General features: G+C 31.9%; 11 protein-coding genes and 1 pseudogene across 12 annotated transcripts, besides 3 other annotated features; 7 read left to right on the top strand and 5 right to left on the bottom strand.

Annotated features, from left to right (window-relative positions):
* Positions 1 to 2989: 2989 nt before the first annotated feature.
* TVAGG3_0127190 (uncharacterized protein) lies at positions 2990 to 4068 on the top strand (the record flags this gene model as incomplete). Its single annotated transcript, XM_001299859.2, has 1 exon — positions 2995 to 4068. The coding sequence occupies one exon, from the start codon at positions 2995 to 2997 to the stop codon at positions 4066 to 4068; it is 1074 nt and encodes a 357-aa protein (XP_001299860.1).
* A 617-nt stretch (positions 4069 to 4685) lies between these two features.
* Positions 4686 to 5696, top strand: TVAGG3_0127180 (uncharacterized protein; the record flags this gene model as incomplete). Its single annotated transcript, XM_001299860.2, has 1 exon — positions 4686 to 5594. One exon carries the CDS (start codon positions 4686 to 4688, stop codon positions 5592 to 5594), a length of 909 nt encoding a protein of 302 aa, XP_001299861.1.
* A 212-nt stretch (positions 5697 to 5908) lies between these two features.
* Positions 5909 to 6427: a mobile genetic element.
* Positions 6428 to 6943: 516 nt separating this feature from the next.
* Positions 6944 to 8215, bottom strand: TVAGG3_0127160 (primary miRNA methylation; the record flags this gene model as incomplete). The annotated part of the gene is made up of 1 exon (XM_001299861.1): positions 6976 to 8214. The coding sequence occupies one exon, from the start codon at positions 8212 to 8214 to the stop codon at positions 6976 to 6978; it is 1239 nt and encodes a 412-aa protein (XP_001299862.1).
* Positions 8216 to 8702: 487 nt separating this feature from the next.
* On the bottom strand, positions 8703 to 8843 carry TVAGG3_0127150 (ankyrin repeat protein family; the record flags this gene model as incomplete). Its single annotated transcript, XM_001299862.1, has 1 exon — positions 8703 to 8843. One exon carries the CDS (start codon positions 8841 to 8843, stop codon positions 8703 to 8705), a length of 141 nt encoding a protein of 46 aa, XP_001299863.1.
* Positions 8844 to 9191: 348 nt separating this feature from the next.
* On the bottom strand, positions 9192 to 9848 carry TVAGG3_0127140 (galactose-binding domain-like family; the record flags this gene model as incomplete). Its single annotated transcript, XM_001299863.1, has 1 exon — positions 9192 to 9848. One exon carries the CDS (start codon positions 9846 to 9848, stop codon positions 9192 to 9194), a length of 657 nt encoding a protein of 218 aa, XP_001299864.1.
* Positions 9849 to 11230: 1382 nt separating this feature from the next.
* Positions 11231 to 11329: a terminal%2Cinverted (terminal inverted repeat of Maverick-3 transposon ID:TVAGG3_0127000).
* Positions 11231 to 26088: part of a mobile genetic element that runs on past the window's edge.
* Positions 11839 to 13511, top strand: TVAGG3_0127130 (protein of unknown function, DUF4106 family; the record flags this gene model as incomplete). Its single annotated transcript, XM_051223795.1, has 1 exon — positions 11839 to 13511. A coding segment is annotated over one exon (1673 nt), but the record flags the coding sequence as incomplete, so codon positions are not given.
* On the top strand, positions 14595 to 15065 carry TVAGG3_0127120 (protein of unknown function, DUF4106 family; the record flags this gene model as incomplete). Its single annotated transcript, XM_051223794.1, has 1 exon — positions 14595 to 15065. The coding sequence occupies one exon, from the start codon at positions 14595 to 14597 to the stop codon at positions 15063 to 15065; it is 471 nt and encodes a 156-aa protein (XP_051108780.1).
* TVAGG3_0127110 (uncharacterized protein) lies at positions 18588 to 19685 on the top strand (the record flags this gene model as incomplete). Its single annotated transcript, XM_051223793.1, has 1 exon — positions 18588 to 19685. One exon carries the CDS (start codon positions 18588 to 18590, stop codon positions 19683 to 19685), a length of 1098 nt encoding a protein of 365 aa, XP_051108779.1.
* On the top strand, positions 19722 to 20141 carry TVAGG3_0127100 (protein of unknown function, DUF4108 family; the record flags this gene model as incomplete). Its single annotated transcript, XM_051223792.1, has 1 exon — positions 19722 to 20141. One exon carries the CDS (start codon positions 19722 to 19724, stop codon positions 20139 to 20141), a length of 420 nt encoding a protein of 139 aa, XP_051108778.1.
* TVAGG3_0127090 lies at positions 20158 to 20619 on the bottom strand (annotated as a pseudogene). The gene has a single exon. A coding segment is annotated over exon 1 (462 nt).
* TVAGG3_0127080 (protein of unknown function, DUF4106 family) lies at positions 20656 to 21531 on the top strand (the record flags this gene model as incomplete). The annotated part of the gene is made up of 1 exon (XM_051223791.1): positions 20656 to 21531. One exon carries the CDS (start codon positions 20656 to 20658, stop codon positions 21529 to 21531), a length of 876 nt encoding a protein of 291 aa, XP_051108777.1.
* Positions 21596 to 22354, bottom strand: TVAGG3_0127070 (KilA, N-terminal/APSES-type HTH, DNA-binding family; the record flags this gene model as incomplete). Its single annotated transcript, XM_051223790.1, has 1 exon — positions 21596 to 22354. A coding segment is annotated over one exon (759 nt), but the record flags the coding sequence as incomplete, so codon positions are not given.

Below are 26088 nucleotides of genomic sequence, written 5' to 3'. Positions count from 1 at the left end.
TTATAAGATTAGATCTCATGCAATGCCGAGCAGTTTCCTAAAGCATAATTACTTATTTATACAGAATCAATTATATAATATTCACATTGCAAATTATATACATTCTCACGAAGCAACATGAAATAGACTGTCCGAATTTGAATTCAAATAGAGATCTACTTCAAAAGGATTTCTTACAATATGTAATCTCGATGTTGATCACTGGAATACAAGGGATGCACGTAATTTACAAATTGTTGCAAAAATAGTAGTGCAACAAAAATTTTATTTTTAGCTTGTCACTTGATATATAACAATTGCAAAAACTCAATCAAAAATAGGATTTGAACAACTTTTTAAAATTGTGAGAAAAATTCTATCGGCACATTCTATTCAATTTTAAAGTATTTCTTTCATATTCCAATCGATTATTCAATATTTGCCAATCACAAATTTTAGTTCAAAATTCAAAAAATCCCTAATTTTAATTTCAGATGAAATCTCGCAAAAATAACATTGTTTTAAGGATACCCTTACGTGTCAGATTTTTTGCGCATACGAAGAAGTCATGCTAGACATGAGCTATAAACCTGAAATTTTAGCAACATATTTAAAACTTTTTAAACTACAATACACTTTAATATTCAAGAACAAAAATATTCTTTTTAGAAATTACATAATTATTTTATGTGAAATCTATATAAAAACATATTTTGCGAGCGTAACTTTTTTCTTTATAAGCACCTTATATGACTGATAAACTGTGAAGGCACATAATTGTTAATTCATAGAGTTGATATGTTTCCAAAATTGAGAGGAAATTTGAAAATTGAATACCCTTTCAATTCAATTTTCAAAAGATATCAGCTCCTTCAATAATTGAAGGACGATTTTGATCATTTGCTCTTAAAACAAGTATGCCATGGAGAAAAAAGTTACGCTCGCAAATCTGAAATATAACTATCATATAAAAAAATTAAATTTCTAATTTTTTACTCTATAGATATTATTGGCCACTTGTGTAATGCATAAAAGTTTATGTCATATGCATACATTTGGAAGTATGGGAGACGAGGGAAATTACTTCTATGAGGCACTAGGATTTTTAAAAATTTCTCTATCGGACTCACCATTCAATTTCTCGAAAATTAAAAAAAATCAATAATAGCTAAAATGTATTATGCATAACAAATTTTAATGTTACACGGTATTTTTTGAACTTCATGACATGAATTTTCTTTATATTATTTTTTTTTTTGGATTTTCTATGATTTATGCGATAGGCTGGAACAAAATTGTAAGTGCAATGATATCATTTATAGAGAAATCTAAAACTTCAGCATTCAGAACTCGCAACCAAAAAATATTCATTTGCTAAGTAAGTAAAGTTGATTAAGTTCGACACTTAGCTTTTATACGTAAAACCAAGTGTGTATTGTTATTTCTTGTTAAATTATTGAGAAAAAAATAAATTGTAAGAGAAACGATACTGATTATTGAAATAATATTGAGGGTAGCTGCAGATTTCTTCATTAACATGCCGGAAATTTGTTAATCTTGGTTTTCTATCATAAAATCTGTCGAAGAATCTAAAAACGGAGATATGAAATAGAGATCATGTAAATCTAGAGTATCCTGTCAGAAAAATAGACTAAGCATGTAACCCTTTTTTGGTCATAAACACTTTTTACCACTTAGTCATACAGATGATCATTAAATTTAAACGAGCACTTTTTGTCAGAATTTATTCTTTTACAAAGACAGAAGATTTTAGTATTATTTAATATTAGTGCTGTAGCAAAATTCAAAAAACGGTGAAAATTCAGTGAATTTGTGAATTCACATTTTTTTTCGACATTTTTCTTGATATATCCATGCACATTAAGAACACAGCTTTGATACGCTTAAAAAAGCATATTTCATATGAAATTGTTAAAGAAATAAACAATTTATATAAAAATTGCACTTATGGGCAGTTTAGATATATAATTTATATATAACATATATACAAATCCATAGACAAAGTGCAATAACTACAATATTGTAGAAAATTACAGCAGAAATACTGACTTTTTGAAGGATAATAAGAATTCTTCTAAATGTTGTTTTTATAATTTGATTGATTTTTTTTACTATTTCATTAATCTTTTATGAATAATAATTATTTTTAATATATGTGCTATTAAAATTTCAAATTTTGACTAATATATCTAAGTTATCTGAACGAAACATTTAGAAAATATCATACTTACATTGAAATAGCAAGTAGAGCATATTAATAGCAAGTTTCTTGGCTTTATATCTATCATCTATTGTTGTTTGATCAAACAAAATTCACTCTATTATATGGTGTCAATTAATTAAAACAATTTTTAATAGTTATTTATTTAGTGCGAATAAGTGCAAACTCATAAATGAATAACTTAATAGTAGAAATGAATTATCTGATATAAATCTCACATTTTGTCCATCAGAAATACTTTAATTGCATACGCATAACTATTAGTAATACGTCTGGAGTGTCAATTAATAACAATCCCACAACAAGTAAAATTCAGATTTTTATTAAACTTATTTTTTCCTAAAAGTTTTCTCAAATTACTATATATACATATGTGGATAAAATAATAGTAATATTGTAAAAAATTAGATAATTTTTTTTATTTGAGAACCTCTCAAAAGTTCATTCAATTTATCAATTGTTTCAGTTTGATGTATATTCATTTCTGGAGCCTAAAACTTTAGCAATCATGACAATATCATATTCTCTTTCTAACTACGCAATGTAAGGGTATCCTTAACCATATAAATATATATTTTATATATTGTATAGTGATTTTTTAATATTTTTATGAGTAAAATCGAGAGTGAGGAAGTGTGGACTACAAAAAACGATAGAAATGAATAGTTTACATGGGAATTCAATACTTACAAGTATTCAATGTCACTTTTGTGCTCGAGATTTTGACTCTAGTATACGATAATTATATTTGGTCGGCTATTTTCCTTATTTTTATGAGCGAAACTAAAGAATCAAATACCGAGAGCAAAGCTTTATTAAAAAACGATGAATTGGTGTCTAGTGATGAAGAATTAGAAAAAGAAGCAATTGCTCCTTCAGATAACGAAGAAATCTCAAATGAAGAAGAAGAGGAAGAAGATATTAAAGAAAAACCAACAATAAGAAACGTCTCACCATCCATAGCATCTAGAAAGGAAGAATCAGTATCTCCTAAACAAGAGAAAATAATCGAACCCCCAGAAAACACAAAAGAGAAAGAAAGCAAAGCACAAAAAACCGAAGGTGAGCAAAACAATTTGCCTCCTCCAGTTTCTCCTCGAACATCTACTCCTCCGATGGATCAACAAAATAATAGTCAATCTCATTCACCATCAGTAGTTACATCTCCTAGGCTATCACCACATGCATTAGTACCACATGATTCAGATAAAATTTATGACGATAATCAATTTTCAACCAAAAAACAAATGAACTGCGTTGTTATCTACTTTGGCATAGCATTTATAGCTTTAGGACTTCTTTTATTAGGCTTTGTTATCTTAAATAATAGCAAATCACCACTTGAAAAGAAGATCAGGAAAATTATGTCAATTCTTGACGATCCTTTCAACAAAAATCCCGTTTTTATAGTAGATGATGAAGAAGATGGAGAGGAAATTCTCAAGTTCTTCAAATCTTTACTTTATACTAAAGTTTCAGGAAAAGAAATCAGATTAATTTCACGGCCTCCAATATTTGCCAACAAAGCGATCATGTTTTGCCAACAATACCCAGGGTATGCTGTTACAATTCTGATTTGGGCTCTTTGCGCCTTTTATTACTTAACACTTTTATTTTTCAAAGCAAGAGCTCGTTATTACCTTCAGACTGCAATAGATATCATTAGTAGCCAGCCAAATCATCAAATTTACATTGAACAGTTAAGAGAAGTTTTGAAATCAAAAGGAATTTGCACTTTTGGAATGTGGGGATATCTTTGCCAATTGCTTGAATCATCCTCAACCATACAACGCAATTGTCTCCCATACTCTGAACCATTTTACAGCATTGTTCCATTTTCATCTTAATTTTATTTTTTTTTTCAACATCCATTAAATGTAATAAATTTTTGTTTTGTTATTTGCCTAAACATTCCGCCATTTAAACTATTCATAGGTTGTTTCTATTTATAATTCCTTTTGAATCATAATGGCATTTTCTAAACTCATTTTCATATGTTTCTCACTTGGCTCCGAAAAACTAAGAGAATTAGGATTCAAGGAAGAGTTCTTTCAATGAAATGGGAAATATTCTTCACAAATAATGGGAATTGACGAGCAAATTTTCTCTCTTTTTAAAAGAAGCTAAAGGCTATGGGGCGCTGTTTATATGTTAGTGTCACACAGCCTTACCTCACTACTAGAAAGCTGGGAAAATAAATGAAGTTTAGATAAACTTCCTAAAATTCAAGCAATCATCAGCAATTACCTATTTTGTAGTTTCCTATCTCAGTTATGTTTCGATTTAGTCGGTAAAAAATGGTATTGTCACTTTTTCAAAATATCGGCATTTTATATAAGTGAAGTGATGAAAAGATATATATGTTTTATTTAAGATGTAGAACAAAATTAAATAAATTTTACAATTTAAACGATACAAATTTGTTCTCAATTTTTGGCGGGGAATTTGAGAATCATTTGTTTTGATGAGTGCTGAAGAAGCTACCACCCAAACCAAGGAAGTCCAAAAGGAGGAGGCCGAGAAGCCAGTAGAGGCCAAGGAAACAAAGGATGAGGCTCCAAAGGAGGAAAAGAAGGAAGACAAGAAGACCGATAAGAAGAAGGAAAAGAAGGAGAAGTCTGAGAAGAAGGAGAAGAAGGAAAAGTCCGAGAAGAAGGAGAAGAAGGAAGACAAGAAGGAAAAGAAGGATAAGAAGGAGAAGAAGGACAAGAAGGAAGATAAGAAGAAGGACGAAAAGAAGGAGAAGAAGTCCGACAAGAAGAAGGAAGAGAAGAAGGAGGAGAAGAAGTCCGACAAGAAGAAGGAAGAAAAGAAGGAGAAGAAGGAGAAGTCCGAGAAGAAGGAAAAGAAGGAGACCAAGAAGTCCGAAAAGAAGACTGAAAAGAAGACCGAGAAGAAGTCTACAAAGACAAAGGAAGGAAAGAAGACTGAGAAGAAGGAGGCTAAGAAGGTTTCCAAGACTACTGAGAAGGCTGAGAAGAAGTCAAAGAAGCCCCTCATTGAGAAGGATTCTATCAAGGAGTTCATTGTTGAGGCGATCCTTACAAACGTCACAGAGGAAAAGAAGTGGGCATCAGAGTCCAAGATCAAAGAGTACGTCCTCAAGTATTACAATGGAAAGATCCCACAAGGCCTCATCAAGAACAACGTTAAGTCAGGCCTTGAGAAATTATTCAAGGAAGGACTCCTCAACAACAAGAAGAACTCATACCAACTCTCTGCCAAGGGTAAGAAGCAAATCGCCCCAGAAAGCGTTCCAAAGAGGAAGGAAGTTGCTCGCCCAACAAAGGCAGAACCAGCTGAAGAGAAGCCAGTCGTTATTCAAGAATACGTCAGCAGATCTGGCCGCGTCTCAAAGAAGGTTCAGCAGTAAGGGACTCAAAATTATTCAGTCGAACACAATCTATTTTAATGCAAAGTATCAACCAATCAAAGTTTCAACTAGTTAATTAATTTGGTATTTTATAAAATCTTTGTTTATATAATTTCAATCGTTTTTAAATTATACTCATAAGAGATAGTTCAACTTTGAATAAAGTTCATTATAAAATTCATAAAGACTATACTGTTGGTGATTTTATTCATTAAAGTAGTACTATCATTTATCAGCAAATATCTATATAAGGCATAGAAATATCTGCAATATTGAATCATAATGTATGCATCAACGACACAACCTAAGTTTAAGGGTGGCTTCCGACCAAATTGTTACTTTTTAGCCCAAGTGAGAAAATTTCGTAATTTATAACCAAGTTTTTAAAAATCTATATTTAATAAAGATTCTATTTTTCTTATTAAATTTCAAAAATGAGGGGGTTCGGAATCGTCCACAAATTGCCGAAAGGGTTTTTGCCAGTTTTGAATCCGCTTATTTTTATCGACCAAAATTATAATAAATATAATTTTCGATAAGTATTCTACCCAAATGATTCTTCAAAAAATTATTTTTCGGATTTTATTCCGTAAAAAAACGTTACAGAAAACGCCTAGAAAATTTCGAATTTTCCCTAAAAAATTCAGTGCAGGTCGATTTAAGAGATTTTTCAAAAATAATCATATCAGTAGATAGGGTATAATATAGAGAAGCTTTATGAATAACTTAAAATCCAGGAAACTCAATATTCAACGAGAAAAACGCTTAACGAATCTCACTTTTGGTGTAAACATCACAAAAAATTGAGAGGGCTTTCTGGTCGGAAGCCTCCCTTAATGGTATACAAACTAAATATCTGAATTTTATATAATAATTGAAAATTTATAATTGTAATTTGCCTCATTCAAGTGGATTTCATGATTTTTCCATTATGAAACTCATAGAATATGTATTTGTGCGATAATTTCCAATTTGTCGGCAACAATCAATTCTACAATCGATTTACATTATTATCACTATTAAAATGCTTAAGAACAATCTCATGCTGCTTTTTCAAGAGAATTTATGGCATATAAGAATGAGATATTTTCGTAATCCGCATTTTCTATGAAAAATACTTCCTTAAATCACTTGAATTACGTGATGTTTCTGTGAAATAGCTTTGAACTACCATGTTTTCTAAGAAAATAGAAAAATGTATTCAATATGAACTATGTAAAGAATTGCTTTGGAACTAATAACACTATTCATAGATAAGTCGAAGCATAGGATCATATAAAAATTATAAAAATTCGAAATTATATAATTTCAATTTTTTTTTTGTAAAAGTCTAATATCATATAAACATTTAAACAACAAGAAATTATTAAAAATAACAATGTTACTGGACAACTTCAAGACCAAGCGAAACCCATCCTTCGCGTTCATTGTGTGCACGAGCGAAAATCTCCAAATAGAGTCGGCCAGGGAACATTCTCTCAATAATATCATACAAAGATGGCGGTTTGTGGCTTTGTCTTGCACCTCTTTCGTCAATAATTAAATCGTTAAAAATGTCGACATCTTCTCCATCCAAAGGTTTTCCTTTTATGCCTACAAGACAAGTTTCTTTGTCATGTTGCAAGAAATAACCGTTTGAAGGACGATATCTTCCATATTTGGAGGTTTTTATCCAGTTAATGAAATCAATTACTTTGTATCCCCATCCTTGAAGCATTGATACACCGACTGGCAAGAAAGAAGCAACGACCCACATAAAACAATATCCATTTGTTTGAACTAAAGGGATTTTCATGGAAGCAATTTCACTTTCGAGCATGAGTTCATAGCCTAACTCAACGCCTCTCGTGGTTTGGGCTGGTTGGATGTTCCATGGAGGATCCATCAAAATTACATCAAATTGGCATATTTTGCCAAGAGTTTCCCAGTCAAAGTAACGGATATCGGCTTTTATAGGTGCAGCTTGCTTGATATGTTCACTGTATGGAGGGATTAGGACGAAATCTTTTGCATATTCTGGAAAATGTGGTAAATTTTGAATATCTTCTTCAACTATTTCAAGGGCTGTCTTAAGATCTTCCAAAGACATTCGTTCAAGGTCTTTGTAAGTAAATTGTATGGGAGAATCGTCGAGTTCGAAAAATTGTAATTTGTTTCTAGCGACAGGATCATAGGCTGGCAGGATCGTGTTCACTCCAGTTTCGCCTTCTTTCAAAATTTTATCCAAATTTAGTAAATTCGGTTTCAAATCCTTAAATCGAATAAAGCGGCATTTGTTTCCATCGGGACCGATACTTGCTTCTGGACTATTTGAAGAAATTCTATTAGCAAAGCATTGCCGTGAACTGATTACTTCTGTCTTGAGAGCTTTTCGAGTAGGACCTAATAATCTTTCTTTATAATGCTTTTTTTCACGCTCCATTCCATACTCATAGTAATCTTCATCATCATCGTCATCATCAGATGTATATTTGAGCTTTCTCCCACCGTTAATTTGGGATTTTGGTTTTGGTATATATTCTTCAGAATCGTCACTTTCTGAGTTAGATCCACTCGGTCCTAAGTATTCTTCATTAAACCAGCCATTCGGTTTCCGCTTTCCCCTACGTAAACTATCCATGACTGTAAAATATAATGGCACTTTTTATTTGGAAAAATTATATAATTGGAACCTACTGCTAATAAAAATTATTTCAGATTTATCTCATTTCAATTCGATTAAAATTTATGTCACCTTTTGTTTTGACAAAACGGAAATTTTTTTCCAAAAAAGCATGTTAAAACTGACAATAAGAACCTTCAAATGAGATCGAAACGCGCGAATATGATTTGATTTCAAAATTGATACTAACTCAAGCTGTTTACTAGCTACATTCAAAAAAAATTGTAAAAATCTTTGTTTAAATATTCTAGAATTAAAGGTACATTCACTAGATTTCCCAAGCTAAGAATAAAATTATTTATTTTTATCAAAATTGTTTTGAATTTTGTGAAATCTGATTTAGATTACTTGGAACCAATAGTTTTTAGGTATTTCCTTTCATTATGTGCTGCATTTGAGAACGAATGTTTCCTAAATTTATCATTTGCTTCTTTATCAGCTCTAACTTAGATAAGATATTTAACAACTTCATGATGATTTTTAGATGATGCAAGAATGAGTGGAGTATATCCATATTTATCCTTTGTATTTTTATTGCATTTGCATTCTATGAGTGATTTAACAGTTGCAACAGGAAGGACATACATATAATCCCAAAGTTCCTCTTCGCTAACTTTGAGATTATCCCTTGATTTCCTTTCACAGAAAGTTCATCAAGGAATTTTCTCAAGAATGATTGGTAATAGCTTCTTTAGCTTTCATTTTTTTATGAAGAATGAGGTATTTCTTTCTTCTTTTGATCAAAAACATCAATAATACCATCGAATATCAAGATTTTAGAATTGAAGTTACTTCTTCAACGCTTTGGATAGTAACATTTGCTTTTCGTGTATAGACATACAATTCCTTGGCATTGGTATTTGCAGAAAATTGTTTGAGAAAGAGTATCAATCAACTGCCAAACGTGAATATATATTTTTGGGATGATAAATAAATCAATCGCTTTTAGAAATCCGCCCTATTATGTTGATACCTTCATCTTCATCTTCGATATCTGTATTGAAAGCTTCATCAATTTCAGAATAGTCATTTAATACTTCTCCGAACAATTCAAATCTATTTAATGCAATGCAAGGAGGCAAACTCGGATAAGGGCTATCTTGAATTAATCTAACATATTTAGCACTATATTCTTTATCTAAACTGAAAGTTTTATCAGCACATTTCTGGATTGAGTTGTCTTTTTCTATATGATGAACTGTGATCCAATCTTTATAGTTATCTGAAATTTGCAAAGACCAAGAATATAAATAGCAATCGACACAATAACTATAATGTATACCACAACAACATCCTTCATAACAGCATCCGCTTCGAACTGTATATCCATTGAATTTAAATTTTTTAGATTTCATTGTTACAGCAATAAAAGGATGCTCCTTAAGCGTATACCCAACATCAGAACACCAGTCATACCTTTTTCCCCAAGGATAAGCTGCGTATTCTGGTTTAGTAAATTGTTTTGTACCATTTATCTTCTGTTTTGAAGATCCTGATGCATCAAAAAGGACTATCCTATCATTGTATACTCTTTTGAAGATACCAATTTCTTCATAACTATTTAATGTTAAAGAAGATAAAATCATATTCATTTTTTTTAAATGACGTTTAGAATTTTTTAAATATATAATTTAAATATCATAGTTATTAATAAAGTAAGAAACATTTTAGCCCAATGCTCAACTAGGAATTTGACCATTGATTTCACTTTTCTCAATGCTAAGAAGACAACAATTAACATCTAGAGAATATCATTGCACAATGATAAACATGAAAAGAAAGAGAATCATATTAAATTATGACAAATAGAAAATGAAAGAGAACAAAATCATTGTTAACTTTAATACCATGTTTAACTAGGAACTTGGCGATTTCTGTTGAATTCGATTTGTTTGCAATGCTATGAGGGAGTCCATTAATACTGAGAGAATCATATATTAAATAATGAAAAATATGAAAATTCAAAGAATAGATTTCCTTATAACATTTGCACCATGTACAACTAAGAGTTTGACAATTTTGAATGAATTCGCTTTGATTGCTATACTAAGAGGGCATTCATTAATATTGAGAGAATATAATAATAAAATGATAAGCATAAATGGATAGAAACCGCAACAAAACAATGATAAATATCAAAAGAATGAAAATCTGAAAAGAAAGAAAGTTTTATAAAACAATGAAAGATATCATAAGAAAGAAAGTTGGATAAAACAATGATACATATAATAAGGAAAAGGATTCTATAAAACAATGATAGATAAGATACGAAAGAACAGCATATAAAACAACTATAAATATTAAAAGAAAGAAAATCCCATAAAACAGTGATAAATATGATAAGAAAAAGGATTATATAAAACAAAGATAAATATGGAATGAAAAAGAATCACATAAAACAACGAAAAGTATGAAAAGAAAGAGAATTTCGTAAAACAGTGATAAATATGAAATGAACGAAAATCCAATATAATCAATATATACATGAAAAGAAAAAGTATTCCATAAAACAATGATAAATATTAAAAGATAGAGAATCATATGAAACAACGAATAATATTATAAGAAAGTGAATGAAATAAAATAATGATAGATATGAAAAGAAAGAGATCAGCACCATGATCAACTAAGAGTTTGGCAATTTCAAATGAATTCATTTTGATTGCCATACTAAGAGGACATTCATTAATATTGAGAGAATTTGAGAAAACAATGATTAACACGAATTACACAAAGAATTTCATCAAACTATGATGAATATGAAAAAAGGGAGAATTCTATAAAACAATGATATATATGAAAAGAAAGAGAATCCAATAAAACATTAATAAATGTTATAAGAATGAGAACTATATAAAACACTGTTAAATATGATAATAAAAATAATTTCATAAGGCAAAGATAAATATGAAACGTAAGAGAATTCTATAAAACAATAATAAATATGAAAATAAAGATAATATGTATCATGTTAAAAAAAAAAAAAAAAAAAAAAAAAAAAAAAGGTAGTGGGGCTTCCAGGCACTTCGTGCCTTCTAGCCCTGAGGATGATTGGTATAATGAAGTTTTTTTTTTCTTGGGGTGACCTTCCAGGCACTTCGTGCCTTCTAGCCCACATAAATGAAGTTTTTATTCGGAGGTCTTCCAGGAGCTTTTCACAAATTATATATGTTTTCATGTTTTGTCAAGACTTCTTCGTAAATGTTTTGTCAAGACTTCTTCGTAAATGTTTTGTCAAGACTTCTTCGTAAATGTTTTGTCAAGACTTCTTCGTAAATGTTTTGTCAAGACTTCTTCGTAAAATCAGACAAAAATAATGTTTAGGGTAGAAGGTTAGATATAACCTCTTTTCTAACCTCTTTTCTACCCTCTTGAATTTGTCAAGATTTCTTCGTAAATGTTTTGTCAAGACTTCTTCGTAAAATGTTTTGTCAAGACTTCTTCGTAAAATGTTTTGTCAAGACTTCTTCGTAATGAGTGTAAATGACCAAACTGACAACACTTTGACCGAGTAATTTTTTGTGCTGAACAAAAAGTGTCATATAAACATCTGTCAAAAGCCGCTTTTTAACTTCACTTAAAATGCCACGTAAGCTACGTAAGAATATACGTAAGAGGAAGAGAGCATTGAAACATCCAATAGTAAAACTGACACCACAACAACAGTTGCAACAACAAATGCTGAATGACCCCACTATGTTGCAACAAATGTCAAGCAATCCTATGCTTTTAAACCGAGTCATTGGTGCACAGAGTGGAGGTTTAAGAGCGGCACTTTTAGCGAAAATGGCAGGCTATGGTGGAGCTGCAGACGGAACAGCCTATAACCCTCAAAGTCAAATGAATTTGAGTTCACTCAAAAATCAAATAACAGATGTCAAAAAGTCAAACATAGACATACAGAAACAAATAAGTGAAAACGAAAAGAAACTAGAATATGACAGACACACAAAGAAACTCAATGAGTTAAACGTAGAGAAAAAGAAGAAAGAAGAACAACTGAAAGAACTAAGTACAGAGGAATATGCGAAAAAAGTGTCAGAAAAAGCAGCAGAAGTAGCAAAAATGGAACAAGATGTTATAAATTTGAAAAACCATACTACTCAATATAAAATACTGAAAGATGAAGAGATAAAACAAAAAGCCCTGAAGACATATATGGATAGCGATGAGTATAAAAAGGAAGTTGAAGCAAATGTAAAGGCAGAAAAACTTTTACAGTTGCAAAACCAAACCGTACAGTATGAAAACTTAGCACAAGAAAGTAAAAATAACGACGCGGCTATGCAAAAGGCAATGAAAAGCGCAGAATATATAAAAGCTAACAATGACTGGTTAGATGCCCAAGCCAACGCTAAAGCAGCCCAACTCATAGGGTCAATAAGGACAAAAATACAAGCGGATGAAGACAGTTCAAATGAAACTTTAACAAATGCTGACTTTAAGAACGCTTACGAAGCTCTTCATAGTAAGGTGAAACAAGTGAACGACTTCTCATCTGGAAAGAAACTGAAGTCTGAAGGTTTCGACAAAGAGTTAAAAGAAGTAGCACAAAATATGACGAAAATAACAGATGCAGCAACGAGACAGGCAGTTCAAAGTGCCTATGACGCCGTTAGAGCAGCTGTTGTGAAAAGTCAAGAAAAAGAGTTACAACAGACCAAAACAGACCTAGTAAATGCTTTCTTAAAAACGAAAAGTCAGGTAGGACATTATGCTGCAGATGGAACATATGTGCCAGCTGGTGGAACTTATATACCACCAAACCCTCCAAGAGAAGCACCTGCACCAGGACTACCTAAAACATTTACATCGTCACATGGACATAGACACAGGCATGCACCAAAACCAACACAACAACCAACAGTTCAAAATCCAACACAACAACCACCTCCACAACCAGCACAACAACCAACACAACAACCAGCACAGCAACCAACAGTTCAAAACCCTGCACAACAACAACCACAAACAGAGCAAGGACATAAAAGAAGTAGAGAACAAGGAAACCAAGAATTCTTAAAAATGCTTAAAGAAGAGTGTGGTTTCCCAGATAGTATTGACTTTAGTGACAGATATAAAGAAGCTATTGGAAAGTTCAAGGATGGAAATACTGACCCGAACCTATTTAGCTTTATGGCTCAGCACCAAAACGGATATAATCTCAAACCTGGAAAATACAAGCTCGCTAAGGGATATGATTTAATAGCATATCATCCAAATGACATGGATGAATTTACTCCGAGATATTTGATGTCAGAGCTAAATGACAATTCAACTTTCGTCATGAAACGCGTAAAAAATAGAGACGGAACGAAAGAACAAAAGCTTATGAATGCGGATGACGTAGATAGGGAAATTGTTAAAAATGGTCTCGGAATATATGAAATGCCAGCAGATGAGGTACAAGAAACTCCACAGGAAGAAGTTCAGATACAACCAGACATGGAAGAAATAGTTCAGCAACAACAGCTAGAAGAGCCTGAAGGAAACGAACAAGTCCCTCCTTTGGAAACTAACCTCACAGAACTAGATGAAGATTTGGAACAGCCGAAAAATCTTGACCCTCAACAAGAGTATGCGGAGAATATGGAATATTTCCAAGAGTCTAAAAAAAATTCAGCTGACATAGTAGAAGAATATCGAAAAATGTTTGCCGACATACAAAAGACTCCAACACCAGATGAAAATATTCAGCATAGAATGGAAGTACTGAAAGAAATGTACACAAATACAACAACCCTTTTTACTTACGAGCATTTAACGTTCAATCTTCGGATGAACTCGGTGAAAATAAAAGGTTAAATTTCAAGAAAACATATAGAAATGAAACATTGTTTAAAGTTCATTCAGAACCTAACCAGGATGGAAACAAACCTACTTTTGTTTCTGCAGACGATGGAACTACAATGAGATGGGGTCATAAAGCTAACCCGGATAGGTGGTTCATAAACTTACAACCTCAATTCCAAGAAATTGTAGACGCAATGGAAGTCAATGGTGAACCAGATATAGCTGGTATTTTAAGCGCGGCTTTAATGCCATTGAAAGATATGAAACATGCAGATATTTTGGACCAGTATGAAATGAACATGGCTGATGGAAATATAACACCTGACGTTCTAGAACATTTATCTCAAAGAACTACACAGAACCATAGAGATGGTATATTTGGTGAAGAGTTTAGAAAGAAAGTTAGGGAGAGCGAAGGAAGAGAACCTATTGTACATGACCTTGCAAATGAAAGTTTGCAAAATGTCATAAAAACTTACTTTGCATACGATGAACTGAGAAGGGATGAATATTTAAGAAAACTCAAATGGACAGTACCAAATGAAATGTTAGTATTGAAAAACATGTTCCTTGACAAAATAAAACCAACTACAGAAATAAACGACGCAAGACTGAAAGATTGGGTAAAAGCTTTCCCATTCACAAAAGATATAGTTGGTAACATGGAAAGAAAACCAGAATGGCTACAAAAACATATATTTGGAAACGAGCTTATTCCATATGGACAGGCACTGTTTGAAGAGCTTGAACCGGAAACTCAGGAAAGAGTCATGCAAACAATACGCGAAGACTCAAATACAGACTATGACAAACTCTTTCTAGGATATAGGTTACCTGAGATGGGCGACCAGAGCCAAAAGGCAAAAAGGACATGGGAAATTTGCAACATACTAGATGAACATAATGCAAAGATGCAACAACTTCAAGCAGAGGGCAATGAAGGAAAAAGAAGAGTTAAAAACTCAGTCAGGAAGAAAGTAAAGCTTGGTCCACGTGGGTTCTATTATGACATATAAATCCAACTATTCTATATTTTTACTCATATGAAATGTACGCCGCTCAGAATATAACGCCAACAGTTTTGGATGCTATGAATGGAAATGTTTCCGAATGGTATAACGAATGCGACAATGCCATTAGAAGGTCAGAAATAGTTCCTGGAACTTACGAATATACAACTGCTGTTTCTTATGGAAACGTAGGTGAGTTTGGAGAAGGTTCTTCAACAACAGTAGATATTGCTTGCGACAGGTTTCATATAATTTCTATTGACAACTCTTTCTTATACGTGGAACAAGACATTGAAATAAAACCTTCTGCCAAGTTGTCTGACAAGAAAGGTTGCAATGGAATTTTCTATGTCGGATACCAATATGCTCCAGAAGTTTTCATGGGATATAAGATATATTCTAACTCTGACTTAGTTCAAACAGTAACATGGGCAAACTATGAATGGTTCGCTTTGAGAAACTCAGTACAACCACAAGCTAGAGAACAAACAGACCAGTATGCAACTATTGAGAAAATAAGAAGACTTGACCCTAACGTTCCAGGAGTTTATGTTAACCTTTCTGGACAAACTGCAGCAGCAGTAACCAAAGTAAAACTGAAACTTAGAGTTCCTTTGTCATCTTTCCTCATCTTCAGGTTTTTAAGATACTTGCCAAACTGGGCAGGAAAAATTTCTATCGAACTTACTCCAAGCAAAAATAACTTAGTCATTGCACCAACACAAGACCCATTCACTCTTACAGAAGTAGTGGGAACAAATAAAATGTCATTCGCCGACTTTTGCAAAAACAAAGTTGACTTAGACTTTGGTTTCTCAAACCTCAACACTGAAGTAAACTATTATTTCAATGCTGCTGGAGATGCTTGGGACCCAGTTAAGTTCACATGCGAAAAATTTGAATGCAAGAGAATAGAAAGCAGACTTGCAGTCTATATGTTGGACCCAGATATTTCAAATGCTTTAGCTGCCAAATATATTGCAGTTCCACTTATGTTCCCTATACACCAAATATCTGTCAAAGACTTTGCAGGTGAAGTTGGAAACCAAAGTGCTGACCCAGGTGCAAGAACAGATATTGCCTTAACAACTGCAATGAAACATGCAGATACTATGTTTGTACTGTTCAGACGAACTATAAATGACTATTCTTGCTTCTACAACCCTGGTATTAAATATCATATAAACATAGATGGCAAATATTATCCAAGAGAAGAATATTCTACAGTTGAGGATATGAGGTCATACAACTTGACATTAGATGCTATGAACTTTAACAACAACTTCACAACAACCATTAACCCTGAAATGCAAAGTTCTATTATGCCATATGTGAAAGTATGGACTCATACAGGAGGTCAAAAAACTCAATATACAAATGGAGACCGTTCAAACTTTTGGCTTGGCATTCCATTTGCTGACTCAGAAGACTTTATGGGTGGTATTTCAACTGTTGGTACAGTTCAAATACAATATACTGGTGACAGAGACGGTCCAGATGAATTGAAAGCAAAGAAGTTTACAAAACCAATAGCACTTTTCACGGAAGATGCTCTTTTGAAGATTCGTTCGATGAAACCTGCTGGGGCTCCTCAGATTGGCATAACGACAGCTTCCATCGAGCAGATTTTGGCAGCAGGTCAGTAAGTTGTTCTTGAACTGACTTCTCTCCGTCAAATATTGACAGTACGCCAGTTTTGACATAAAATTGTATTATAAACTTACCTTTAGAAATATCGGTCAGTTTTGTTGTTATATTTTTGTCTGCTTCAAGAACTTTCACCATCTCGGTTATACCAACTTTCTTTGCTTTATGAAAATATTTTGGTTCAGCAAATATTGCTATTCTATAACATTTTCCATTGTTTGTGTAAAGAACTACTCTGTCAATGAACTTGTATTGTTTGTGTGTGTAAACTTTGTTTTGCTTCAATTCGAAGAGATACTCAAATACGTCCATCTTTTTATTCTAAGTAAAATGTCATTTCCGAAAAATAGAAGCGTAAGTGTTTCAAAAGGTTTAATGGCGGTGGCAGATGTGAAGTTAAATTCACCAACTCAAACAAACAGTCAAAGTGTTGTTGTCAATGTCAAAGAAAGAGATGTTGAAGTGGGGAAACCATACGAAGACCAAGATGGTATAACAATAGTTCCTGTAAAAGAACAACCAACATACCCTGAAGTTAGCAGAGACTTAAGTTCTGTTGCAGATATTCGAAATGACTACAAGCAACTTAAAGACAAACTTAAAACTCAGGAGAAGATTTGTCAAGCTTTAGGTATAATGTTAAACTTGGTCGAACACAACCCTGTAAAAGTGAACTCATATGTCATTGCACCTCATGAAGTTTTGAAAGAACTATTGAAACTTTTGACAGAGGCAGACGATATAAACATCAAAGAAATAGAACCCGACGTTAGTTGCTGTGGTGTTTCATATAATGTCATTGACAAGATATACGTTATGAAAGGAGGTGAAACGTTGAACTTAAAGTATAGTTTCCCAGACGTCATAAAAATATTTGACGACCACAACATTTCATTAAAATTTATTTGCTAAGTAAATGGCAGAAGACACAATGGTTTATACTATTACGACTAAAAACCCTGAGTCATATAATTCTATAACAACAAACTTACAAAGTCCTCAAGGACGATATTGTAAACTAACTTTAAACACAATGACGACTAAAGCCTGTTTTGCTCTTTTGACACCAGAAGATTTTATTGTTGTGAATGGTAAAAAATACTCCTTTGAAGATACTTACTCAGATATACCACCAACAGGTTTTGTTGACTTATTTAATACTTTAAGGACGGATGTAACATGTGCTGCAACTAGAGCAGGTTTCATTATGTTTGGATGTCCGACTGAGTTTAGTATAAACGATATGAGCTATAATACAAAACTTATATCTGGTTTTTACTACCAACAGTTTCCTATAACAGGAAAAGGTGTCATACAAGGAATGTCTATTCCATTGACATTAAGCACACCAATCTTTATATTGTTTCAAACTTAGGTTCAAAGTGTTATTCGAATGTCGACAGAAACTACTATGACCAAAAGATACTCATGCGTATAAACAATACTTTCTCTGCTGGTTTGCCTATTGTTCATTCGAATGCAGAGTTTTCAGCTTTAGTGAACTCAAACACTTTAGCAAACATAAACTTAACCTTAGTTGACGCAAACTTTGTTCCTGTAAAACTTTTATGTCCTATGTATTTGTCAATGACGGCAGAAAGTTTCGAATTGGAAGATGCAACTGGTGAAAGTATTGTATTACAAGAACAACTTCAACAACAAATAGCTCAAGAACAACAAATGCAACAAATGGAACAACAAAGTCAAGAATAAAAAAATAATATTTTTTTTATTTTTATAAAAATGTACAGAATAGACGTTTCAGATTTTTATGACTTCCAAGCCTTCAGAAATATGTGTCCATTTCGAGACTATAACAAAGCAGTCGAGAATTTGAAACGTTTAGTCATTTATGTCGACTCTGCCCCAGAATGTTATGTTATGAAAGAATGGGATGTTGTCTTTAACAAACCAAGAGCAACAATAGTTTCAGAACAAGAATGTAGACAGAAACTTAAGAAAATAAAAGTCGTACAAGTTGGCATGAAGATGTTAGATGCTTGGGATATCTTATTGTCAAAGTTAGAAGATTTTTCAGTTCGTGGTATAAAGTTCTATACACCTTCTCCAAACTTCTATTCTATCTTCACTGGATATAAATACGAACAAGTAGAATGGAAAGAAAATATTATAGAAGCTTGGTTAGACCATGTCAAAGAAATTATATGCAATGGAAACGAAAAGGTTTATGAGTATATCTTATGTTGGTTTGCAAACATCTTACAACATCCAAGTGCTAAAAATGAAACTGCTCTCATTATAATTGGAAAACAAGGAACTGGTAAGAACACTTTCTTTACAGATATTTTGTGCAAACTGTTAGAAGGTTATTCGAATCCGAATATGACAAACTTAGAAAACATCTGCGGTAAATTTAACTCTTCAATTGAGAATATGAAACTTATAGTTTGCAATGAACTTCAAAGTATAGATACAACAAAAGTTTTGAACTCAGATGCTTTGAAGAGTCTTATAACAGACAAAGTTGGAGTTGTTGAAAGAAAATATAAAGACCAAAGAGTTTGTGAAAATATTGCAAACTTCATTATGGTTTCAAACAATGTTGTTCCGATGAAGTTAGAAAGTTCTGACAGAAGATATGTAGTTGTCAGAACGTCAGATTCTCATATGCAAGATACAGAATATTTTGACGACTTAGCAGAAACTTTGACATCTGACTTTTACAACCACTTGTTCTCATACTTTATGACATTAGATATTTCTAAGTTCAATCCAAGACAAATTCCACATACCGAAGAAAGACAAACATTGTTAGAAGCAAACAAGAGTGTTTATGAACTGTTTATAGATGAGACTAACTTTGTGTCATTAGATGAAAGGTCATTGTACGATGAATATAAACAGTATTGTCAAGAGTATGGTTATATGGCAGCGTCTAAACGAACATTCTTGGCAAATGTCAAAAGTCTTTTAGACGTACAGAACGGCGTATATACAAAGAAAAATTTTTCTGAGTAAATTTTAAAAAAAATATTTTTTTATCCGATAAAAAAGATGACGAAATTCATCTCAGTAAATAAGTACATGACAGAAGTCAAAGATAAGTTAGCTCCATTCGCATATTTGAATGTTTACTTCTACAATTTTGAAAAGTCTACATTTGACAAAATTTGGAACATTGCACCAGTTAAGTTTGCTGTTGTTAGAAAAAGTGGTGCAACTTTTGAAGACTTATACATTGACGGTATGTTGACAGTCAAAGAAAATTTTGACAGAAAGTTCTCAAAACTCGAAGAAGGCAAAGCATACAAACTTGTTATACCTTATGAACCAAAGAAAGCAGACGACTATGAATATTATGAGTCTAAGATAGTTGAAGTTCAAGGTAAATTGGGTAAAAAGATTTTAGAGTCTAAGCCAGTGTTTGCCCCTAAAGAGGAAGAGAACATTGACATCGACCCAGAAATGTTCTAAAAATAAAATTTTATTTTTACATGTCATATCTCACCTTCTCTGGAACTGGTTCAGGTTCTTTCTTCTCTTTCTACTTTCTTTTCTTTCTTTTCTTTCTTTTCTCTCTCTTCTTCTTTTCTGGTGGAGTTATGTCAAATTTCTCAGAACCATATTTATGTAAAAGGTCTTTGTCCTTTAATAGCTCTTCTATTCTGTTTTCTATTTCATCTTCAAGAACAGCGCATGTGCCTTCTTTGCATTCTAAGAACTTTTGTTGGACTTCATCTTTCCAATCGGCGTCATCTCTGTCAACAAGTCTGTCATTGACAAATTTTAAGACTGCTCTTTGTAATGTTTTATGGTTCTTGTCATATTCCCAGAAACAGAACTTTAGAACAAATTCACCTTTCTTGTTTACACTATGTAAGATTTTATGGTCGACAGATGTTTTGCTGTCGAAAAGTTTGTCTCGAATATAGATAGCGAAATCGCTAGACATTTTCAAAAAGATAAAAATTTTAATTTTTCTAAAAATATGTTAGAAAAAAAGTTTGCTGACATTGACAAGAAATTTGAGAATGTTTTAAACAAGAACAAGAGGAAGTTAGAAAATGCTCAGATAAAACCCATACATGACAAGTTCTTATTTGCTCAGAATGGTATAACAGGTCTAATCGCACCACCTGGGTCGGGTAAGACTTTCACTTATCTTAAAATGGCTGCACAACAACAAGAACTAGATGAGAAGAACCCATTCTATGAGTTAGTTGTTATTTGTAGTACTTCTGGTCAATTTGACCAAACCGTCAATTCGTTCAAAGATATTATAAAGAAGTCTAAGTTAGTATGTATAAAGGATACTGAGTTGTTAGATTGGATAAAGAAGTACCAAAGAAGGGTTTTGAAGTATAATGCTATAAATGAGTATATAAATTCTAAGTTTAAAGACCCAAATGAGGAAATGCAAAGAATATTAGAGAAGAAACACTTCAGAAACAAACAGAAAGAGATAGAATACATTTCGAAGAAATTGCAATCTTACGATTGGAAGACTTACCCTCATAGATGTCTTCTTATCTTAGATGACTTTGCTTCTCATCCTTTGTTAAAGAATAGAGAACAAGATATGTGTCGAATTCTTAAGAAGCTCAGACACTTTAACATCTCTGTTGTCATTTGTGTACAGACAGCCAAGAGTTTAAGTAAGGATGTAAAGAGAATACTTACTGACATTGTACTTTTCCCCGGATTGTCCGAAGACGATTTCATGGAACTTATGAAAGAGTCCATGGCAGGTAAGTTTGACAGACATGAACTATGGGAGAAGTACAAAGTCATACAAGACCCTCATACTTCTTTCAGAATTCATATCTACGCAAACAAAGTTCAAATTGTAAAAAGTCAAGCGTAAAAAATAAAGACTGCATCTACTCTGCTTGTTTGAAGTTGTCAAAATACTCTGTTATTTTTTCCTTTAACAATGGCAAATCTTCTTTGAATGTAAGAATTGTACAACCTTTAATATCATAGTGTGTTTGAGGTAACGTATCTTGAACTATTTGTTTCACATCTTCATTCGGTGTCATTGAAATCGGTAAGTTTTCGCGATAGAACCAATTTCTGTCAGATTTGTAAATCTTAGCAAGGTCGTAAAAGCTTTTGTTGTTTCTTCTGACTAAATGCAACATAACCATATCTCTGTCTTCTTCATTTTCCATCTCTTCAGTATAAATCATATACTTATAGTTCTTTTCCTTTCCTTTTGGTACCGAACGTGGTATTCTTTTCTGTATGTTTTTGTCTTTTGCTTCAAGCTTGTTTTCCATCTCTTCACGTTCTTGTCTATGAATTTCATCTAACATCATGAAAATATAACAAGCATAACGAGGTGAAGCCCACATTGCAACAGCATTTACAAGAAGTCTATGTACATACCAACCTCTCAAACCAGGAGCCAAATTCTTGCGATTTTCGTACGGAATCTCTACCCTCGGTTTTCCGAGGGTAGCAAACATATGAGGAAATTCTTCTAAAAGTTCTTTTGTCTGTTGGTTTTCAAACCAATGATATGCTTGCTTTGTAGAACGAAGAGCATTCAAAATACTTTGCATTTGGTACATGTCATCTTTGACCGAACGAATGAGGCGAAGTTGTTTGTTATACTGTATGTACTCGTATTCTTCATTTATAGCTTCATGGACTATAACTGTTGTTGTGTTCTCTGTTGTTGACATATCTGTCTTTACATACAAAATAAAAAAAATATTTTATAAAAAATTAGCGTTATTTTTTTTAAGTTTGGTCATCCTTCACTATATGACAAATATACTATATTTTACTTAAAAATATGCAAGCGGCTCATAGCTCAGTGGTATGGGCTACAGGCGTCGAAGACCTCGGTTCAAATCCCGATTCGCGCAGGTTTTTTCCTTTTATGCAGTGAAATTTCATGTACATAGGTTACTTTGGTGTTAGACCCTAGTGAAGAAAATAGAACGATATAAGTTTACATTTGTAAGGCTACTTTGGTGTTAGACCCTAGTGAAGAAAATAGAACTATATAAGTTTACATTTGTAAGGTTGGACGATAAAATTTACTGACTGACGTCGGACATTGTCTTGAAAAAGTAAAAGACTTGTCTTGAAAAAGTAAAAGACTTGTCTTGAAAAAGTAAAAGACTTGTCTTGAAAAAGTAAAAGACTTGTCTTGAAAAAGTAAAAGACTTGTCTTGAAAAAGTAAAAGACTTGTCTTGAAAAAGTAAAAGACTTGTCTTGAAAAAGTAAAAGACTTGTCTTGAAAAAGTAAAAGACTTGTCTTGAAAAAGTAAAAGACTTGTCTTGAAAAAGTAAAAGACTTGTCTTGAAAAAGTAAAAGACTTGTCTTGAAAAAGTAAAAGACTTGTCTTGAAAAAGTAAAAGACTTGTCTTGAAAAAGTAAAAGACTTGTCTTGAAAAAGTAAAAGACTTGTCTTGAAAAAGTAAAAGACTTGTCTTGAAAAAGTAAAAGACTTGTCTTGAAAAAGTAAAAGACTTGTCTTGAAAAAGTAAAAGACTTGTCTTGAAAAAGTAAAAGACTTGTCTTGAAAAAGTAAAAGACTTGTCTTGAAAAAGTAAAAGACTTGTCTTGAAAAAGTAAAAGACTTGTCTTGAAAAAGTAAAAGACTTGTCTTGAAAAAGTAAAAGACTTGTCTTGAAAAAGTAAAAGACTTGTCTTGAAAAAGTAAAAGACTTGTCTTGAAAAAGTAAAAGACTTGTCTTGAAAAAGTAAAAGACTTGTCTTGAAAAAGTAAAAGACTTGTCTTGAAAAAGTAAAAGACTTGTCTTGAAAAAGTAAAAGACTTGTCTTGAAAAAGTAAAAGACTTGTCTTGAAAAAGTAAAAGACTTGTCTTGAAAAAGTAAAAGACTTGTCTTGAAAAAGTAAAAGACTTGTCTTGAAAAAGTAAAAGACTTGTCTTGAAAAAGTAAAAGACTTGTCTTGAAAAAGTAAAAGACTTGTCTTGAAAAAGTAAAAGACTTGTCTTGAAAAAGTAAAAGACTTGTCTTGAAAAAGTAAAAGACTTGTCTTGAAAAAGTAAAAGACTTGTCTTGAAAAAGTAAAAGACTTGTCTTGAAAAAGTAAAAGACTTGTCTTGAAAAAGTAAAAGACTTGTCTTGAAAAAGTAAAAGACTTGTCTTGAAAAAGTAAAAGACTTGTCTTGAAAAAGTAAAAGACTTGTCTTGAAAAAGTAAAAGACTTGTCTTGAAAAAGTAAAAGACTTGTCTTGAAAAAGTAAAAGACTTGTCTTGAAAAAGTAAAAGACTTGTCTTGAAAAAGTAAAAGACTTGTCTTGAAAAAGTAAAAGACTTGTCTTGAAAAAGTAAAAGACTTGTCTTGAAAAAGTAAAAGACTTGTCTTGAAAAAGTAAAAGACTTGTCTTGAAAAAGTAAAAGACTTGTCTTGAAAAAGTAAAAGACTTGTCTTGAAAAAGTAAAAGACTTGTCTTGAAAAAGTAAAAGACTTGTCTGAAAAAGTAAAAGACTTGTCTGAAAAAGTAAAGACTTGTCTTGAAAAAGTAAAAGACTTGTCTTGAAAAAGTAAAAGACTTGTCTTGAAAAAGTAAAAGACTTGTCTTGAAAAAGTAAAAGACTTGTCTTGAAAAAAAAAGACTTGTCTAAAAGACTTGTCTTGAAAAAGTAAAAGACTTGTCTTGAAAAAAAGACTTGTCTTGAAAAAGTAAAAGACTTTGTCTTGAAAAAGTAAAAGACTGTCTTGAAAAAGTAAAAGACTTGTCTTGAAAAAGTAAAAGACTTGTCTTGAAAAAGTAAAAGACTTGTCTTGAAAAAGTAAAAGACTTGTCTTGAAAAAGTAAAAGACTTGTCTTGAAAAAGTAAAAGACTTGTCTTGAAAAAGTAAAAGACTTGTCTTGAAAAAGTAAAAGACTTGTCTTGAAAAAGTAAAAGACTTGTCTTGAAAAAGTAAAAGACTTGTCTTGAAAAAGTAAAAGACTTGTCTTGAAAAAGTAAAAGACTTGTCTTGAAAAAGTAAAAGACTTGTCTTGAAAAAGTAAAAGACTTGTCTTGAAAAAGTAAAAGACTTGTCTTGAAAAAGTAAAAGACTTGTCTTGAAAAAGTAAAAGACTTGTCTTGAAAAAGTAAAAGACTTGTCTTGAAAAAGTAAAAGACTTGTCTTGAAAAAGTAAAAGACTTGTCTTGAAAAAGTAAAAGACTTGTCTTGAAAAAGTAAAAGACTTGTCTTGAAAAAGTAAAAGACTTGTCTTGAAAAAGTAAAAGACTTGTCTTGAAAAAGTAAAAGACTTGTCTTGAAAAAGTAAAAGACTTGTCTTGAAAAAGTAAAAGACTTGTCTTGAAAAAGTAAAAGACTTGTCTTGAAAAAGTAAAAGACTTGTCTTGAAAAAGTAAAAGACTTGTCTTGAAAAAGTAAAAGACTTGTCTTGAAAAAGTAAAAGACTTGTCTTGAAAAAGTAAAAGACTTGTCTTGAAAAAGTAAAAGACTTGTCTTGAAAAAGTAAAAGACTTGTCTTGAAAAAGTAAAAGACTTGTCTTGAAAAAGTAAAAGACTTGTCTTGAAAAAGTAAAAGACTTGTCTTGAAAAAGTAAAAGACTTGTCTTGAAAAAGTAAAAGACTTGTCTTGAAAAAGTAAAAGACTTGTCTTGAAAAAGTAAAAGACTTGTCTTGAAAAAGTAAAAGACTTGTCTTGAAAAAGTAAAAGACTTGTCTTGAAAAAGTAAAAGACTTGTCTTGAAAAAGTAAAAGACTTGTCTTGAAAAAGTAAAAGACTTGTCTTGAAAAAGTAAAAGACTTGTCTTGAAAAAGTAAAAGACTTGTCTTGAAAAAGTAAAAGACTTGTCTTGAAAAAGTAAAAGACTTGTCTTGAAAAAGTAAAAGACTTGTCTTGAAAAAGTAAAAGACTTGTCTTGAAAAAGTAAAAGACTTGTCTTGAAAAAGTAAAAGACTTGTCTTGAAAAAGTAAAAGACTTGTCTTGAAAAAGTAAAAGACTTGTCTTGAAAAAGTAAAAGACTTGTCTTGAAAAAGTAAAAGACTTGTCTTGAAAAAGTAAAAGACTTGTCTTGAAAAAGTAAAAGACTTGTCTTGAAAAAGTAAAAGACTTGTCTTGAAAAAGTAAAAGACTTGTCTTGAAAAAGTAAAAGACTTGTCTTGAAAAAGTAAAAGACTTGTCTTGAAAAAGTAAAAGACTTGTCTTGAAAAAGTAAAAGACTTGTCTTGAAAAAGTAAAAGACTTGTCTTGAAAAAGTAAAAGACTTGTCTTGAAAAAGTAAAAGACTTGTCTTGAAAAAGTAAAAGACTTGTCTTGAAAAAGTAAAAGACTTGTCTTGAAAAAGTAAAAGACTTGTCTTGAAAAAGTAAAAGACTTGTCTTGAAAAAGTAAAAGACTTGTCTTGAAAAAGTAAAAGACTTGTCTTGAAAAAGTAAAAGACTTGTCTTGAAAAAGTAAAAGACTTGTCT

This window comes from Trichomonas vaginalis, chromosome IV, assembly GCF_026262505.1.
Source record: "Trichomonas vaginalis G3 chromosome IV, whole genome shotgun sequence".
In the NCBI taxonomy this organism is placed as follows: domain Eukaryota; phylum Parabasalia; order Trichomonadida; family Trichomonadidae; genus Trichomonas; species Trichomonas vaginalis.
This window is presented reverse-complemented; position numbering and strand designations above follow the sequence as displayed.